General features: G+C 44.1%; 2 protein-coding genes across 2 annotated transcripts in view; both read right to left on the bottom strand.

Moving 5' to 3' along the window:
• LOC308318779 (uncharacterized protein) overlaps positions 1-19,922 on the bottom strand; it is a gene marked incomplete at its 5' end in the record, with an annotated part of 473,522 nt that overhangs the window by 436,381 nt on the left and 17,219 nt on the right. The window lies entirely within an intron of this gene.
• LOC308318212 (phosphatidylethanolamine-binding protein 1-like) lies at positions 15,292-15,861 on the bottom strand (the record flags this gene model as incomplete). The annotated part of the gene is made up of 1 exon (XM_080767658.1): positions 15,292-15,861. The coding sequence occupies one exon, from the start codon at positions 15,859-15,861 to the stop codon at positions 15,292-15,294; it is 570 nt and encodes a 189-aa protein (XP_080623784.1).

Below are 19,922 nucleotides of genomic sequence, written 5' to 3'. Positions count from 1 at the left end.
GTCGCAGCTTACGTATTTCCTGTAGGCGGAGCTGACGTAGCTGCGGTGTAAACCTGCACGTCTTCTACTACATTGAATGGTAGAGTGACTGATGTTAGTCTGCTCAAACATTACTCCTTTACCTACTTTTTACTAACACTAACATTACAAAGATGCCCAGAACATCTGGATGAACCTGTGTTGTTTTTGGCTGCTCCAACAGTAGTGGCAACATTAAAAAAGAAAAGAAAACGGAATGTCAAAATATTCACCGCGGTGGCTGAGACCAAAGCCATAGAGTAATTGTTATGGTCTGGCTCCGTGCCTGTCCATCTTTCCACTTTGGCCACTCCCCCCTCCCTTTGTTTCTACACACACCTGTCTCCAACTGCCTCATCAGCCCAATTGTTCCCCTCTCACTACTCACCTGTGCCAACTTCCCCTATCAAGCCTCCACCTATAAGACTGGACTCATTCTTTGCTATAAGTATAACCTAATGTTGGTGTGTTTTCCGGACTCCTGCTTTTTCAGATCTTTTCTCAGTGTTCCTCAGGTTTGATCTTCTGCTTGATTGTTTTGACTTGCCCCTTTGTTTGCCTTTTGGATGGATATTATGGTTTTTGATCTGCTTATGGATGGACCCCTTAAGTACTGTCACTATTAAACTCTTGAAAAGTACTCTGTCTGTGTTGCCTGCTTTTGGGTTCTACTTTGACACGCACCGTAACAGTAATGGTTCATTTTTTTTTTTAAATCACACCTTGTGAACTGAGCGCTGCAACTATACATTTAGTGTTATAGTTACTGTACTGTGCTCTGTACTGTACTGTATTGTAGTGTACTGTACTCTGTACTGTACTGTGATTTTATTTGGAAAAACATATTTGAGAAATGACAGAGTTACCACGTAGGGGTCCCCGTAACATCCTGGACACACCCCCAGGAACGCGCCCAGGGTGCCGGCCCGGTTCCGGCGAGCCTTCCCGCGCCCGAAACGGTCGAGAAATGACAGAGTTACCGTGTGGAGGTCCGGGTTAGAAGATAAAAGTTACATAGTGCTGATTTAGTTTAGATTATTTTGAATAATCATAAAGTGAGTGACTTTCACTTGTAGCTGAGTGATATTCGAACAGTTGTAATCTGTACTCAAGTTCTGAGAGCTGAGTTCTTAGAGAGTAGTTCAGACGAGTTTTTGTCACATTCCTGAATGTGCCAATAATTTGATAACCGATGGAAATTTGTGGAATTTTATCATGAACATTATAGATCGAGGACCAAGTATATATGAAGGTAGGTTGAAAAGTGGCGAAGTGGTCCTTTAAGCAGAGGAATCTAATATATATGTTGAGAGTGAAGGGAGGGAGGGGCCTATAAGAAATGCTGCTATGTATATTTCTGCTCATTTGTGTCAAATAACCAGAAGCTGTTGAAGAACTGAATCCAGACGACACACATCTTCATTCAGACGACACATATCTTCACTCCAGGTAAAATAACCTTTAGTTCAGGGGTGGGCAACTTTGACGATGGAGAGGGCCTCTATATTTCCACACTCACTCCAGAGGGCCACATTGCATATTACTGTCGTATCAAAAATAGCCCATCTACAAGCTCATACCTTTAATTATAGTTAATGTTATGAACTAAATACAAATACATTGCGGACATTAAAAAAAAGACAATAACATTTTAATACTAAAATACTAAAACTTGGAAAACTCTACAACTAATTTAGACTGAAGTATTTAAAGCGGGTCATGTTTACATGTTTAACAGCTGAAATCAATAATAGCCTATATCAGTATTGTGATATTAACCTGAGGGCCACATTAAGTTAAGGTGAGGGGCCAACATATGCTTTAGTTGCTTACATGTAATCACAATGTCTTCTAACAGTCTTACCTGGTACCAGTCTGCAGTTATACAATATAGTCTACCAGTGATGGAAGAATTAAGTAAAAGTATCAACACCCTATTGTAGAGTTTTGGCATCGAACATTGTGTGTATTTCTATTTATTTAATGTATAGGGTTATTAGCATTTGTTTTCATATTGTATCACTTTGTAGCTCTATGTATAGGTAATTTCTGTGTACCCTGATGTCCCTTTGTTGTTTGTTTTGCAGTTTATGTGTGGCAAAGATGTGTAGTTTTATTTCTGCCTCTTGGCCATGCAGTTCACACTTGAAAAATAATAATAAATAATTAATGAATTAAGTAAGTAAGTACCAAAAGTAAAAGTACTCATTACCCAAGTTTACAAATGTATACAATGTAAGTACTTCAGTGCAGTACTTGAATACATGTAGGCCTACTTAGGTACTTTCCACCACTTCTTAGCACTTGCATGACTGAAGTAAGGCTAGATACCACACAAGCTGAATTCAGGTAAAAAATAAATTAAAAAAAGGAAGAAAACGCTTTGGCACCTGCCACATGGCATCACATTTAGTGCTCCAGTCTAAACAAACATTGTATAGCCCATATAGGCTTGGCTGCCTGCACACAGTTTGTTTGTAGTAAGGCCGGGTACCGCACAAGCTGACTTCAGGTCAAAAATACCTTGTCATGGAAACGTCATAGGGGCTTCATGGACAAACAAAATGTGTCAGAAAGACCTCAATGACACGGAAACGTCATAGGGGCTTCATGGACAAACAAAATGTGTCAGAAAGACCTCAATGACACTCAAGTGTTGAGATCCATAGACTTGACTTTGTGCTGGATTGGAGCAGCTGAAGGAAATAAGGAGGAATATAGCCATTTGAGATGTGGGTGCCGCCATGACACTATAGTCAGAGTGAACAAACTTGCGCATCACCACGTGTAGTACACACACACACACACACACACACACACACACACACACGCACACACGCACACACACACTCCTCCTCCTCCCCCTTCTGCATGACAAGCATGACAGTTATTCTCATTCTCCCCCGATCGAGACTACATGAAAAATAACGGAAGAATAACGGAATAACGCACCATGTAGTAACGGTAACAAGTTACTGAATTAAAAAAAAATAACGCGTTACAGTAACCGTTACTGCCGAACGTAACAGCAGGTGATTCGGAGCTACTATTCGGAACCGCTGTTTTAGCATTTCCACCACTGGGATTTCTTGGGACTTTTGATATGCTGATTACAAACATATTTATGAAACAATGCAATTTGTCCGAGGTATAGTTTCTTTCAAAATGCCTGCACTAGCTTCCCACTCTGGAATCCCTTTTGTGTGGCCTGGCCTCCATGGCGAGTTAGAGCCTCTGTGGTTAGTTGGAGGCTTGCCAGTTGCCAGCTAATCCTGGCATCTAACGGATTGTTTTGTTGTTTCCAAATACTGCTGACTCAACCAGGTAATCTCTTCTTGAGAACTCACTTTTCTGTGGAATTCTCAACCGCCGACCTCCCACACACACACACACACACACACACACACCACCCGGCACCCGGGACCTCCCTCCCTCCTCCCACGTGTGCGCAACACGCACATTAATAAGAACGCTTCAATAAGGATGTACACACTGAAAATTGTTTAATGGTCCACTCCAAAACTGTACAAATATATAGGTCTATGACTCTATGATCTATCTAGGCCTGTATGTGTTTGCCAGAAAGGTCCATTGAAACAGAATAGACATTCAAGTAATTAGGCCTATTAGCCTATAGGCCTATGTGTCCATCAACTTAAAATCACGGAGCACGGAGGAGGGTCATAAAAAAATAAAGAATGATCAAATCGCTTTTGTCTTCTCTTCTAGCCAAGCTGGGTCATGCAGGCCTCTCTCCCATCTCTCTCTCCTATGATCCCATCTCTCACACACAATTCTGGAAATTCCTGGAATAGTGGAATACAACAGGAAAAAACTTTTCAGCACCACGGAGAGTGTTCTCCGCACTGACGCGGTGCGGGCCGTGAGGGCAGCGGTATATAAAGCAGACAGATAATAAATACTATTATAGACTATAGAGTAAGAAAAGGGCAGTTTACTCACCTATTTGAATGGCATACGACGAGCCTTGCGTTGTGCAAAATCATCGACAATGTCTTTAATGTCCAACTCCCGGGCTCTGGTGTTTTCAATGGACAGGATTGCAAGCCCACTCAGTCTCGCCTGACCCATGGTGCTCCGCAGGTAGGTCTTAATAAGTTTTAACTTGGAAAAGGATCTCTCGGCTGTCGCCACGGTCACAGGTAACGTCAGGAATAACAGCATGGCAGTACACACCTCAGTGAACGAGGAAGTTACGGACTGATGATCCACAAACAACATTTTAGCAAGTTGGAACACTGAGGACTCCTTCGCAATCTCTTGTTTACAACAGACCCTGAATGACAGGAGTTGAGTGGCAAAGTCATTTGCTAGGTCCCTGTTGTAGTGGTCAGATAGACGTTTTGCCTTCTCATATAGCTCATCGTCTTCCTGCATGCTGGAGGGTCATGGGGTGCAGAGCCTCAAACATGAGAGAGGTCTCGCGCATAGTACGGAATCTGTGGGACAGCTGGTTGATTATTATGTCCAGATTGGCATTGAAAATATTTACTTTGAAATAGCTTTCTGCATTGGATAGTCTCTCACCTTCACACAGCTCGTCAAAATGACGTTTCTTTCTTCTTAAGGTCATTACACACTGGCGAACTAGCGACGCGATGCGAATAAGCGATCTGAAAATGCGAAATATTTGCCCGGCGAATTTATTCGCGTTTGCCTATACAGTGTACACATCTATGCGACGCGTATTGTGCGATTATAACTCCTCTCCTCTCCCTCCTCCTCTCCTCCCCCTCCCGCTTTGTATGGTATCCTTTCTTTAATACCCCCGTATCCAGTACTTAACAGATGGAGGGGTCCAATTGGTACCGGCCCACATATGGTACAATTGGTACCGGCCGCGCCGTGCATGTGGGCATATATTCCGGTTATAAAGTATTTCTTTTCGGGTCAAAAACGGGTCTGCACAGCAGAAATAACCTAGTGCAAATCTTACCTTTTTGATGAGCCTGTTCACTGGTCATTTTAACTTTTTTCAATATTGGCATATTGCCTATGGTAAATACCATAATAACATCAACACATCAATTTAACTTGAACAACTCCTTCTCCTCCTCTCCTCTCCTCCACTCCACTCCTCTTCTCCTGCGTTATGTCATTATTGGTATCCTTTCTTTCATACCCTAAAGAGAAGGCACTCATTTGCCGAAACGTTGGTCTTTAATAGAAGTGTTCTGTATCGTGATTCGTGACTGCGAGCTGTGCAACCGATCCTTCCTTTACAAGTTTGTCTCCCGTCCCGTGGTCAGCATGCACCTCGATCCTCACTATTGTTGTGCAGCGTGCGCTAATACCTCTTTTGTTTGTATTGGTAGCCTATATATCCTACTATCCTTTCCACCACTTCTTGTCTTCTTCACTACCGTGATGTGGCGTCCAGACAGGCCCGGCGCCAGGATGAAATGACTGAGGGGGCAATTGAGATTTTTGAGGGGGCCACAAAAAAAAATATTTTTCTTATTTTTTTTTCAATGTCAATAATAAAATATATAACGACGAAAAATCTTATTGCGTTGTTAAATCAAGCAGGCAGTATCAGTTGTATGACTCAGGCGGTCCTATGCAAGATTAGAATGACAGTGCTCCCCCGCCAGGGGGGGTCCGGGGGGCTCCAGATTTTATTTTATTTTTGCGATGAAAATGCTTCAATCTGGTGCACTTTGAGATAAAGAGGCTAGAGCTAGATCTATAAAGAACTACACACATCAAATGCTGCAATTTATCAATCAATGGCACTGCCAAATATAAAACCAATCCAGAACACAAAGTAAAATTACATTTTATTATTGACATTTTTACAAACAAATAGGCTAGTTACAGTAGCTAAGCTGCCCACTTAAGCACCCTGACCACACCCAGCACAATGACATTAGCACCCCCATCTATAGATCATGGCATGAAATTAACGATGCATCCTTTGAATAGGCTAGTTACGTAGCTGCCCACTTAAGCACCCTGACCACTGCAACAATGACATTAGCACCCCTCCCAACCCCAAGGATGGCCTATAGGTGAGGAATGTTGTTTTTCCAGTTATAGATGGCACATCATTAAGATGCTGCTGCATCCTGTATCATGATGCATCCTTACTTCCTTCCTTTCAAGCAATGGAATTGAATTGAATGCCTGGAAATGTATAATTGTTTTGTCTGTAACTTAAAAAAATCCACTTTTGATCTAAGGGGGCAAACACCCCCTTTGCAGACCGGCCGTCGATCCCAAATGACGCTGGACAGTCCAGAGTCATTTGGGATCGACGGCCGGTTGGCTGCTCACCCGTGCCATCGATAAAATACATCGATAAAATAATAAATAGGGTGATGTCAGCCAATTTGGGCCACTTTTTGGTAATTTGGTAATTAAATTGAGAAAAAGCAATGCATGGCACTAAATTGGGGTTATATGATTATTATTGACTGTTTAATATGTTTAAGTTAAATGTATTTAATAACAAATTTACAATTTACAATTTAGGCATTTAGCAGACGCTCTTAATCCAGAGCGACTTACATTAAGCAAGAACAAAAAGCATGGGGAATACATCACATAAAAACATTTATCATGAAACATGCGTAAGCTAAGAAAGTAACAGTGGAATATCTATAATGAAACTATACATATAAGCTATACAGCTATACTACTATGATATACATTATGTACTATGACGTGCTATGACTACATACAATGCACTTATGCTGTTTACATAACATGCTATAAGTCTGTATCAAATGCTATCTAAGTCTACAGAATTGCTATCTAAGGGGGTGGTGTAAGTGCTATGGGCCATGATGGAGTCTGAAAAGGTGGGTTTTCAAACTACGGCGGAAGATTGGGAGTGATGCTGCAGTTCTGACTGCAATGGGAAGTGCATTCCACAGTTTTGGAGCCAGAAGGGAGAAGAGTTTGGGACGTGTGGAGCGTTGTCCCGGCGTTTTTAGTGAGGGTACTTCCAGCTTCCCTGCGTTGGCTGATCTGAGTGAGCGGGAGGGTTTGTAGGGTTCGATCATACTTGCAAGATATGGGGGAGCCATACCTTTGGTTGCTTTGAATGCCAGCATCAGAGTTTTGTATTCTGTGCGGGCAGCGACCGGGAGCCAGTGGAGGGAGCGGAGCAGGGGGGAGACATGTGAGAATTTTGGCTGGTTGAAGACCAAGCGAGCTGCGGCATTTTGGATCAGCTGGAGAGGCTTAAGTGCACATGCTGATAGGCCAGTAAGGAGGGAGTTACAATAGTCGAGTTTTGACAAGACTGTTGTCTGGATTAGGAGCTGGGCTGATTCCTGGGTGAGGAACGGTCTAATTCGTCGTATGTTATAGAGTGTGAACCTACAGGATCGAGTGACAGCTGTGATGTGAGTTTTGAACGAGAGCTGACTGTCCAGGACAACACCAAGATTCCTGGCTGTTGGGACAGACGTTACCAGGGCGTTGTCTACGGAAATAGTTAGTTCCCACATAGGGCAGGAAATAATATTTTAGTCCCTACAGCTTCTGAAACAAGCTGTCACATATTTTTAAGATGTAGCATTTTCATGTAAAATAAGCCACCTGATCAGCTAAGATGGGCCACTGTTTTTTTTAGCCTTTCTTTTTAAAGTTGAACAGCCAATGGATGCACATGATTCTCGCTACACATTCTACTTGACATAAAACAGTCTATGGTTGTTATGGCGGGAGATGCAATGCATCACATCTTATGACGCAACAGATGAGATAATATCAGTCCCACGATATTTGGAAATTTCCAGGCCGTGTTTTGTAATGCTGTCGATTATTTTAATTTCCGGCTCGCTTGCAGAAGTATCTGGTGTTTCCTCAAATCCCAAAAAAGCCTCCATCGGATTTCTTACTATGGTGACGTATCTATATACTTGGCTTAGCTGGTCTCGCTTGGATAAATCTTGTGTAGTATCCATAATCACAGAAAATAACGGTGCTTGGCTTATTTCTGCCGTAATGTCTTGCTGAACTCGCTGGGACAATATATATATTAGCTCGTTCTGGATATCCTTGCTAAGGTATTTAACTGAGCCCTCAGGCCGGTTGATCAGCTCTTTCAGCACAGAGTCATAGCTTGCCAGCAGCTGGATAATTTCAAGAAAATTCCCACTGCCCGGCTGTCCCAAACTTTCCCTGTGCCCCCGGAATGAAAGGTTGCAAATGGCTAGCGTTAGTGTCACATTAACGATACGTTCCAGCACTTGTCTCCAAAAGAGAGCTGCATTACGCACAATCGCACATCCCTCTCCATTTGCGCATCAATTGTGCCGCCATGCCTTTTCCACTGTTCATATATGACACAAGCTGCAATGTGCATTTGAGAGGACTGATGGGTTTTTATCCTGCTAGATAAATTCTTCCAATCTCTGACTCCATTCACCCATCTGTTGTGGTAATGTATTGAATTGCGGTCTCCAAATAGCCAGCATGGCTCGCAGTACGCACAATCCAGTTTAGGAGAGTAGCAAAGCCAGCTACGGGGCAGTTGTAAACCAGCTTGTGTTGTTGTATGGTAATACGCCTCAGAAAAAGAACGGTTGCTTTTTCCATTCATTGGGAAAGGGCCTCTGGGTTTACAAGACCCTGTAACTAGGATATACCGTTTTATATCAGCTGAAACATTTTCATCAAAAAGGCCCCGGTCTGTGGGGTACTGCTGAAGTGGCTCGTTCTCATTGTCTAAGTCCAACTCATCTTGCTGCTCCTGTTCCGATTCTGCATTTGAATTAGTGTCCGACTCCGCCGGTGCCACCTCCATTTCCTTCTCATTGTCATGGTCAGGCACTGGCAGGTCAGCAGAACTTGCAGGCTCTTGGGTCGAGCTTGGTGTGTTGACGGTCACTGTGATTGAACTGTTTGGCTGTTCTGAATCTGACAGTTCTGACTGGTTATGCCTGCAAAGTGCAAACATAGGCCGATAAATTATCTCTAAAAACCAAGTATGTTATTTACATTAATAAGCACCATGGCTGCCGGGGCCGGCGCCACCCTAATAGATGTATAAATATAAGTTTATAGTACACTGTAATCTCATTATCTGCAAGGTTACCTGCTGCTGCATGGTAGTTGACACACCGTGGCTGAAGGCAGTGGCCGTGGGCATGTCGTCGGGTGATCAGGTGGTGTTGAAGGGCTTGTTGTTGTTGGGGATGGGGGGTCAGGAGGAGGAGGAACGTCTGCACCAGGTTGTTTCCGTGTTACCTTTACAACAAATGCGTCTAATTTAGGTAGCTCTGCGTTCTTCTCGTCCCGCTCTTTTTTGTCGGTTCTTTTTTCACGGCCACATTTATGTTTGTAAGGCTTAGGCGGCATGGTTGCACAGCGGAATATGGATCATTCACTCACTGATTATTTCACTTTTCACTCGCTGTCAGAGACAGACCTGTCTGCTGTTCGTTTTCAATTTCCGCGCCAGGTTAATTGTCTCATGACGCAATGACGCATTGATTTCTGGCATGCTGGGTAATGTTGTCCTCCAATAACACGTCAGATTTTGCACTGGAGGGACAACAGGAGAGACAACATTTCCCAGCAATCATCATTCTTTAATTTATTTTAGGCTACAATCGGGAAGAATTGGAGGGCCCGGGGGAAACAAGAGACATAGATAGACACCACCACCAGTCATTTAATACTTTAATAGTTTGTCAAACACTGCACATCTCCTTCTCCTCCCCAGAGTGAACGGGTCCGCGTCAATATGCCGACGGTCCATTGGTCCGATCGACAACCTACCTCAAACCCTCACCCTAACCCTAACCTCCCCCGGGGCAGACACCTAAACCTAACCACCCACCCTCTCCCGACCCCCAGCGCACCTCGGACCAATGCTACACAGTGACCGTGCCCGGTTCTTGGCTCACTCTGGTCTTCATCAAGCTGGTGGGAAAGGATGGCGAGAGCAAACACACCTTGCTCTTCAGCTTCTGGGGATTTGTCAACTTCTTCCTAGGCAGGGCCAAGGTAAGTCTGACTTCTGTCTGAACTAAGCAAGGGAGAATCAACGGGGAGTCTGCCATTTTTGAGAAACACTTCTCAATGTGTTTTCTCCAGACCACGTACCTTCTCGTTAGTAATTTAATCATTCAATAATTTAATCATAACTAATCATTTTGTGTATGCCTGCACTGTCTGCATGGAGTGATCTCGGTACATAGAAATTGATTTACTGGAGATTCTGACTTCCAATTGTACATAATAGCCTACATTTTGTTTTGATTGTATTATTCCACTTTTTTCTTTGGCAATGTTTTTTCATGCCAATAAAGCCCTTTGAATTGAACTGAATTGTGTTTTTTCCCCCCCAGACCACTACTTTCTCTGTGAAACATCCCGTGAGTCTTGGTGAGCTGAGGGTGATTAGGCTGGACAAGCGGTCCCTCTTCTTCGGGATGCCCGACTGGTTCGTCTCCAAGGTTGAAATCACGTCTCCAGAAGGACAAGTTTACCACTTCCCCATCTACCGCTGGATCGTTGATGCACAGCCACACCTGTTCAGAGAGGCTAAAGGTTAGTGGAGGCTTAGCCCCTTTCGGTACCCTCGGTTACCTTTTCTGAATTATGGACGGCGGCACCCTAGGGTCCCTCATCGGTTATTCCACTCTCCATAGGACGCAGATTTACCTACTCTGTTTAGGAGACCTGCTCGGTCGCTTGAGTGTTGATGAGCTAACACATTTTAATTGAAAAGACAAATATTGATATACAATTAAAATGAATTGCAATGCCTGTAGTTGTTACCGTCTTAATTTGCTGTACTTGACACGGAAATAAAATATTCATTAGTAGTATAGGTATAGGTGGTATAGGTAGGTAGTTAGGTAGTTAGGAGTTAGGTAGGTAGTTAGGTATAGGTATAGGTAGGTAGTATTATAGTAGTATAATAGCCTACAACAGACCTGCAGTTGCACTGCATTTGAGTTATTTTCCTATTCTCTTCACTAAAAATAGCAGATCTACAGAATCATGAAAACCCCATGTAGCTAGTTTGACTTGTCACATGCTACTTAAAGCAGAATGACAACTTAAAAAAGGGAGTTGGGTTGGGTTCAGAGGTGATAGACACCTTTATGAACTATATTTGTGAAGAAAGCTATTAGTAAGCATTTATGTTCCAGATTGGTCCAACATTAAGGCCAAATTTCCCTAAACTTGTTCCCACACCTGCAAACTTGTTTCCATGTGTGGGTTCACATTGCCCTCTACTGGCAACACTCTGTACTGCTACTGGTGCACAAGCAACCCCCTTGTGATTACTGCAACTGTCATCAATGCAGATAGAATATCCAAGCTGAACAAATACAAGTTGTATCTTCATGCAGCTGTACACAAGACATAACAGTACATATAAACCTTGAACATCCTCTGTCAAGTTCTTTCCTACGTTCCACTTCCACACACAGGACACAACTCAGTTTTCCCAACTCAATCCAATTTTATTTTACAACTCTTTTGAACTGTTGTAAACCTTCACAAACAGAGACACATAAAAGGTTAACAACATTGCCAATCAAATGATAATCTTCTCTTTAAACAACTTATTTTCTAACCAAATGGTTTTCCTTTCAACAATTCTTGTTTTTAAGCAAAAAAGTGTTTTAAACAAGCAAATGTGTTTTAAACAATTAAATGCATTTTAAGTGTTCAATTCAATGTAAATTTAAATATTTTAAATACCAATGTATTAAAGTATATTTGTAGACAAATGATAAAAGTCAACATTTTAAATAAGACACTTCAAATTAACCATTTAAACCCTTTAAATTGAATAGATAAATAGCTGTTCCTTGAGCTTGTAGATCAGCTCTTTTTTAACTAGGCATTTTAAACCTTTAACATGAGCCATGTGTGAACCATGAATTGTCCACATTTTAGTAGACTTAAAAAAAGTTTTTAGTTTTTAGTAGTAAAAAAGTGTAGTTTGGGTGTTATTTTGGCCATATGGAAGAGGCCTAGCCAAAGCTCCACTACTGAGTTTTGACCAAACATCCTCCATGAAACACTAAAAACAGATATTGGTGATACAGTGTGATGTGTAAAGTTGTAAACCAGTGGTGTCAAGTCAGCATGCGTGAAACCATCCAGGCATGACAACCACACATTATTATTGTACATATAACATTGGTTGGATATAAAAACCAAATAGCATACAAGCTCATAGCATGTCACTTTGTGCCACGATACGAGCTTGTAGATCTGAAGAAAAATAATCACACCCATGTGAACTGAGTGGTGCAACACCCCCCCCCCCCCCCCCCTCCTCTCCTCTCTCTCGCATTAGCAGGCAACAGTGCAGCACAAATACTATCTCTCTCTCTCTCTCTCTCTCTCTCTCTCTCTCTCTGTTCCCCTACTGGTACTCATAGTCATTGGCTCATTAACGTCACATAGGTGAACACGGACATTGCTGTTCCTTTCAAAAACTAAACTGTGCAAATCTTTAAACCTATAATCTATATAGTACTTTTAAAGTGAAGATTTTTAACTCAAATCTGTGCCTATGGAGGCTCCCATCTCAATTTATTTTTTAGATTGGAGCCGACGGCCAAAAACATCATTTTGGGGGTCCTCGAGACCTTGACATGAAAAAGTTCTAGGAGACATTTTTAGAATCGGCCTAGGGTCTTCATGGTTCTACACCTACGTGTTATCAATAGTAGACTAAATATCTGATTTCAATCTCTTTTATTTTTACGTTTCTTGCAGCATGGAGACACTTTGAGGACGAAATGGACGCACTACTGTTGTCTCAGTACGGCAGAAAAAGGGAACTGAAGCAGAGAAAGAGGACCTATCAGTGAGTCTGATGTATATTTGAGTAGCTATCATTGTTGGGCCTGTGCAGTTTTAATGTTGTCGACTCAAACGGTATCTGGTACGTCGCCCCTAAACCATCTCGGCCCTCGATTTTTTTAACGCCGGACCCTGCAGTTATTGTATTCTTTATTTAGTTTTAATGAGAATAAGCTTAGAAATAAGTTCAGGGCATAGTTTTACTGGGGTTAAGTTTCGGTATAGAGTTAGGTTTAGGCATAGTTTTATTGAGGTTTAAGGTTAGGAATAAGGTTAGGTTTAACCGTTTAAGCATAATTTACTTTGGTTACTTTAGGAATACCAGGCTTCGTAGTTCCGCCAGCTGTACGCCTGGGGCGAGTTGGTAAAGGGGTGAGTTGGTAAAGGGGCGACTCTTCTGGTATTCACTCACACCCGTCGGCCACCTTTTTCCACAGATTATTGTTATGCTTGGTTGCACACAGGTGTCACGTTCTGAAAATAGCAGATCAAAAGTGACTCTATCTAGTTATCCCATGGGCCGCAAGTCTTATAAATATGGCACTGCGTGCGTGCACGCACTCATGTATGCACGCATGCACAGACGGGATATTTTGGGGGCAGATCACACAACTGTAGATTTAGTCATCTAAAACTAGACTGACTGAAATGGAATTTAATTCAAAAGACTATATGACTAAAACTAAATCAAAAGTTGCTGTCAAATTTAACACTGGGTAACTCTGTGGACCTCGATAGATCTGTAACTCTGAGAGTGTACAAATGGAATGGGCGGTCTAATGTCAACATCCTTGACAGTTATATTCGCTTCCGGAATGGGGTGCCGGAGAAAAAACAAAACAAAAAAAAACTCCACATTAGTTGACTGACTGCTCTCGTCTTCCTCCTTCCTTCCATGAATATATGGAAGGCATTCCTCACTGCATGCATAGTGACGATCCTCTAGATCTGCCTGCAGAAGTCCAATTCTCCTTCACCAAGAGCACCACATTTTTCTACAATGCAGCTACAAGGTGAGTCCTTTACGTTGCATATATATATATATATATATATATATATATATATATATATATATATATACACTGGAGAGTGTAGTGGTTGAGGGTTGAAACACTCTAAGAAGGTTGGAGACCACCTGATGACCTCTCCTCCAGGCCAAGGCATCCATTAGAAATGGATCATATTCGCATCTTTGATGTATTTACAAACTGAACTCCCTGGGCAACCAGTGACCTCCAGGGAAGTCTGGATGGCAACCGAGGAAGGTCGGTGACGCTGGAGAGACAGCTGACCTCCAGGAAAGTCTGGCAGGGCAACAGGGGGTTAGCAACCTCTGTTGCAGCACTCGCAAGAGGGCACCATGCTCCTCACCTCGAACGATGCGCCATATTCGAACGATATATATACTGAATACTGTAGGCCTATACTATAGGCTACTTTTTATATTCTCATTGACATTGAAATGAATAATTATACAGAGACACAGAACCGTGATTTTTGGCAATTAGTGTCAATAAAAGCATTATTTAGTTACTAAATCAAATTGACTCCAATTTGATTTAAAAAGACATAGGCCTACTAGTATTAACAGTTTTCTAAGCCTCCGTTAGGCCTATACCTCGTTGCCTTGGTAGGCAATTTTAATCATAGAATTAAAAAAAAAGAAAGAGAGCTTCGTCGTAGCACTGTTTGCCTGATTTATACTCTGTTGCACCAAATATATCCACAGCCTGGTGGAGGATGGCCAAAAGGCCAAATACATGACATTCAGATTGGCGCACGACAAAGCCGGATGCACCGTGGTGGAATCGAACCCCCGGCCTCCGCGGTGGTGGGCGGGGCGCTTTACCACTGTCGCGCCACCCAAGCGCCGCAGCCTGCAAGGCGCAGATCTCCGCCAGGCTGGGTGGCCTATACCAGGGTTGTGTCAGTTGTTGTGGCGCAGCCGCCAGGACACGAGGAAGCTGCGAAGAGCACTATAGAGTCTGAACCACAGAGTTTGTGGAACAACTTATACCCATGGGGAACAGAGGTTCAGTGTGTGGAACAACCTATACCCATGGGGAACAGCGGTTCAGTGTGTGGAACAACCTATACCCATGGGGAACAGAGGTTCAGTGTGTGGAACAACCTATACCCATGGGGAACAGTTTGTGTCTTGCAGGCCGAAGGATTGAACGGGAAACCTTCCGATTCCAAGATGACTCCATGCAGCTCCTGAGCCAGTGGCGCGCCGCCCTGGCCCTGGCCAGGCCAGAAGGGAGCGATACATGTTTTTTCCCCCTGTCTGTGTCCACCAGGGTGCCTCACATTGTAAACTTGTGTATCAGACAAATCTCCTATTGGGGTCCCTCCCTGGCACAAAATCTTTCAAAATGAGGGTCACACAGATGCATAACTTTGGGGGTCCTTGACACGAAGAAAAACTCTTTCATTGTTAGTTTTGACCATTTTAGTTTTTTACTTCCCAGCCAGTTTCTTGTACAGTTTGGGGACATAGTCGTCCCACTCGGCCTGGTAGCAGGTCCCGGCCACGGGGGCCCCCAGCCCGTACTTCTTCCGGAAGGCCTTGATCTTGAACTTGCCGCGGTCGTCCCCGGAGCTGTCGGGCAGGACGCGCTCCGTGCAGGCCAGCGGCGCGCCCGCCGGCTGCTCGTACGCCAGCCACACGTAGCGGTGCAGCCCCGTGCCTTTGGGCGGGCCCGAGCCCACGTAGTGGGACAGCACCGTGCCGCTCCGCACGTCGTTCCCCCTCACGTTGACCGCCAGGAAGTGGTGCCACTCGCGGAACTTGGGGTCCTTCCGGCTGGGGGCGTCGGGGTCGGTCAGCGCCAGCGTGTAGAGCTTGTCGGGGTCGCAGCCCTCCCACTGGACGGCGGTGGGCCGGTTCTGCACCTGCGTGGGCGTGAGGACCTTCCCCAGGCTGTCGACGGCCACCGGGCCGTACGCGACGGCGAGCGCGCGCGCCGGCTGCTCCTCCACCTCCGTCAGCTTGAGGGCGCCGCCCCACTCACTGACGTCCACGGGCATGGTGAGGAACGAGGAGGATGTTGTTCACCTGCTAGTACAAGTGACACGTGTCGCTCTTGTTCTGGTCCCGTTCTGGTCCTGTCTGTGGGCTCACATCGACATACGTTCTGCTGAGAGCTATGCTATACTATACTAAATGATGTTCTGTTCATTTGACAATTCATTTTAAAGGATTTGGTTGTCGTGGTTGTCATGCCAACGGTGTCTGTTAATTAGACCCCTGTCTTATCGTATCTTTCTTAAAATTACAAATATGACATCCCCATTTGATTGGCCAAGCTTGGCGTGACATAGGCAGTGATCAGAGCTATAATCTTAATTGTTTCACATTTTGTGACTTCATACCCACCAAACCACTATAAATCAGTCTAAATATGGAGCCATGTGACCCTCCATATAGCCTGGTATGGACATGAATATGACATCATATGGATGACGTCAGAGATGACCTGGCTGAGACATACATGCTCCACTAAACACACTACAGTTTGATTCTCTTTTCATAGACCAGCTGTCACGACTGGTATAGAATTATTTCCATGGCTGAATCTGAATGGTCGCACGCACGGACGCATACACACACACACACACACACACACACACACACACACACACACACACACACACACACAATAGGCCTATTTTCATGCCAGACATAAAAAACTTGATTGATTGATTGTAGTAGGCCTATGTAGGCCTGCCGTGTTTCCTCCTCCACGTCATCAGTGCTCATACCCGAAGGCGGGGTTGGCGAAAGGGCCTTTCTGTGTGGAGTTTGCATGTTCTCCCCGTGTCCCCTAGGTTAGGTACCCTCGCAAAAAACATGCAGTAATCCTGGTCACTCCCCCTGGCCAGCCGGGGGGAGGCAGTTTGGAGGGGAAAGGAACTGGTTGGAATAACATGTTCCTTCCACGCGCTACGTCCAACCAGGGAAACTCCCCCCTGTCAGGTGTAAAGGAGCAACTTGGACACTCAGGCATGAAGGAAGCATGAGTTCAAGTCCGTTGCTCTCCCCTTGTCCCCCATATATGGGGACTAGGTTGGTGGAGGGTGTGTAGAGCCCAGGATCACATTAGATTAGATGATTGACACAGGGGTGAAAAATGGGTTACAAAATCGTGGGATAAAAAATATATTTAAAATTAGATATATATATAAATATGAATCTACATCAATGGCACATTTGGCCTGCATGCCCCTCAAGGCACAGCTATACTTTTGGGAGGAAGTGGAAACATTCAAATATTTGAAAGCGATGGATGGATTCTATCACAGATAGAGTGTTTATACCGGTATTCCCTATGTTGTTTCGTTATAATAATAATTATTATTATTATTAATAATAATGTACAGAAAGTAAGTGGAAGTGGTATAGCCTACGTGGTATGCATATAAACAACAAAAGGCATTAGACTTGTCCAAGAGTAGCCAGAGTACTAACAAGGAAAGGGAAATTCGATCATATCAAACACACACTCATACAATTACACTGGTTACCCATACGCAGGGAAGCTGGAAGAACCCTCACTGAAAACGCCGGGACAACGCTCCACACGTCCCAAACTCTTCTCCCTTCTGGCTCCAAAACTGTGGAATGCACTTCCCATTGCAGTCAGAACTGCAGCATCACTCCCAATCTTCCGCCGTAGTCTGAAAACCCACCTTTTCAGACTCCATCATGGCCCGTAGCACTTACCCCACCCCCTTAGATACGTGTAGATCTGCTATTTTCAAATAGCTGATTGTGGACTTAGCTTCTTTAGGCTTGTTTTCATAGACCTGGTCGCTTATTTCTGTCTCACAATCTGGCAACAGTGGTTGATTCCACAGTCCACTGTTGATGTGAGAGAGTTTAGTCAGGAGGAAGCAGAATACTGAGTCAACTCAAGACCACAACATGTCAGCGAGTAAAGTCACATCCCAGACTGAAAAAGACCACAACATGTCAGCGAGTAAAGTCACATCTCAGACGGTAAAAACGGAACTCAAACGTGGACCATCAGAGTGGACCGAAGGGGAGATGTCGTCCGACAGCTTTTCAGCTGCAGCGTCAGAGAAGGAACAGATCTACCATGAGGCAGCCATGCTGAAGCAGCCTGTGATAAAGCTACACAGAATAGGTATGTACATGTTTTCATGTCACTGTATACACTTTGATTTCATCTTCAACAGAAAGCACATGTTTGTCGCTACTCGTACCTGTGAGTGCACTTGAAGAAATTACACCAGTGCCTAGCACTAAACTGTAGATATGCACTGTGTGTGTGCATGTGTGTGTGTGTGTGTGTGTGTGTGTGTGTGTGTGTGTGTGTGTGTGTGTGTGTGTGTGCGTGCGTGTGCGCATGCACGGCACGCACACAGAAACACAGATCTTTGTCCTTTGAATGTTTGTCCTTTGAATGTTCCAACTGGCAGTTGCTGCTATCAGTAGGAAGGCTAATCATTAAACAAGGCAGGATTTATATGTCAACAGCAGTGCTATGAGGACCTCTGTGCTCTCATTCAGTGTCACTGTGACTATGATTGTACTTCATGGTACAGAGGTATCTCTAAGACACGGATTGTACTTCATGGTACAGAGGTGTCTCTAAGACACCGATTGTATTTCATGGTACAGAGGTACCTCTAAGACACTGATTGTACTTCATGGTACAGAGGTATCTCTAAGACACTGATTGTACTTCATGGTACAGAGGTATCTCTAAGACACTGATTGTACTTCATGGTACAGAGGTATCTCTAAGACACTGATTGTACTTCATGGTACAGAGGTGTCTCTAAGACACTGATTGTACTTCATGGTACAGCGGTATCTCTAAGCCACTGAAGACCAAGCTGCAGACCTCCCAAAACAAGCTTGTGAGGTTACTGCTAAAATTGAAACCCAGGTCTCATCTTAACCTCCGCCCACTTTGGTAGATGGCTAAGAGTGGAGGAGAGTATCTCAGCTCTCATTGTGTCTGGTCTTCCTCACCCAGGAATCAGCCCAGCTCCTAATCCAGACAACAGTCTTGTCAAAACTTGACTATTGTAACTCCCTCCTTACTGGCCTACCGGCATGTGCACTTAAGCCTATCCAACTGATCCAAAATGCCGCAGCTCGCTTGGTCTTCAACCAGCCAAAATTCTCACATGTCTCCCCCCTGCTCCGCTCCCTGCACTGGCTCCCGGTCGCTGCCCGCACAGAATACAAAACTCTGATGCTGGCATTGAAATCAACCAAAGGTATGGCTCCCCCATATCTTGCAAGCATGATTGAGCCCTACAAACTCTCCCACTCACTCAGATCAGCCAATGCAGGAAAGCTGAAAGTACGCTCACTAAAAACGCCAGGACAACGCTCCACACGTCCCAAACTCTTCTTCCTTCTGGCCCGAAAACTGTGGAATGCACTTCCCGTTGCAATCAGAACTGCAGCATCACTCCCAATCTTTCGCCATAGTCTGAAAACCCACCTTTTCAGACTCCATCATGGCCCATAGCACTTACCCTGCCTACCTCCTTAGATAGCACTTTTTAGACTTAGATAGCATTTGAAACAGACTTATAGCATGTCATGTAAACAGCACAATAATTGCATTGTATGTAGTCATAGCACTTCATAGTACATATGTATAGCATAGTATAGTATATATGTATAGTTTATAGGCTTATGTATGGTGTCATTATATAGATGTGTTCTAGTTACGTTCTTAGCTTACGCATGTTTCATGATAAATGCATTGATGTAATTCCATGCTTTTGTGTTCTTGCTTAATGTAAAGAGCGTCTGCTAAATGCCTAAATTGTAAAATGTCTTCAAGATCCTAGATGCCTCTGTTCCGAACAGTGATGTAGACTCCATGGGGGCGGCGGGGCTCGAGCCCCCATGAGGAATTAGACCTGAATGTATCATTACTCGCGCCACTCTAACCATCCAAGTCTGAACGCACCTTAACACCTCTTTTATCCTGGCCCGGGGGCAGGGGGGTGGTGGGGGGTGGACCGCGTTGCCTGTCCCCTTGTACACATGCAGATCAGGCATTCAAATGCTAATCTGGTGGCTTGTTTTCACCTGCCAG

This window comes from Protomyctophum bolini, assembly GCF_963924005.1.
Source record: "Protomyctophum bolini genome assembly, chromosome: 7".
Taxonomy (NCBI): domain Eukaryota; kingdom Metazoa; phylum Chordata; class Actinopteri; order Myctophiformes; family Myctophidae; genus Protomyctophum; species Protomyctophum bolini.
This window is presented reverse-complemented; position numbering and strand designations above follow the sequence as displayed.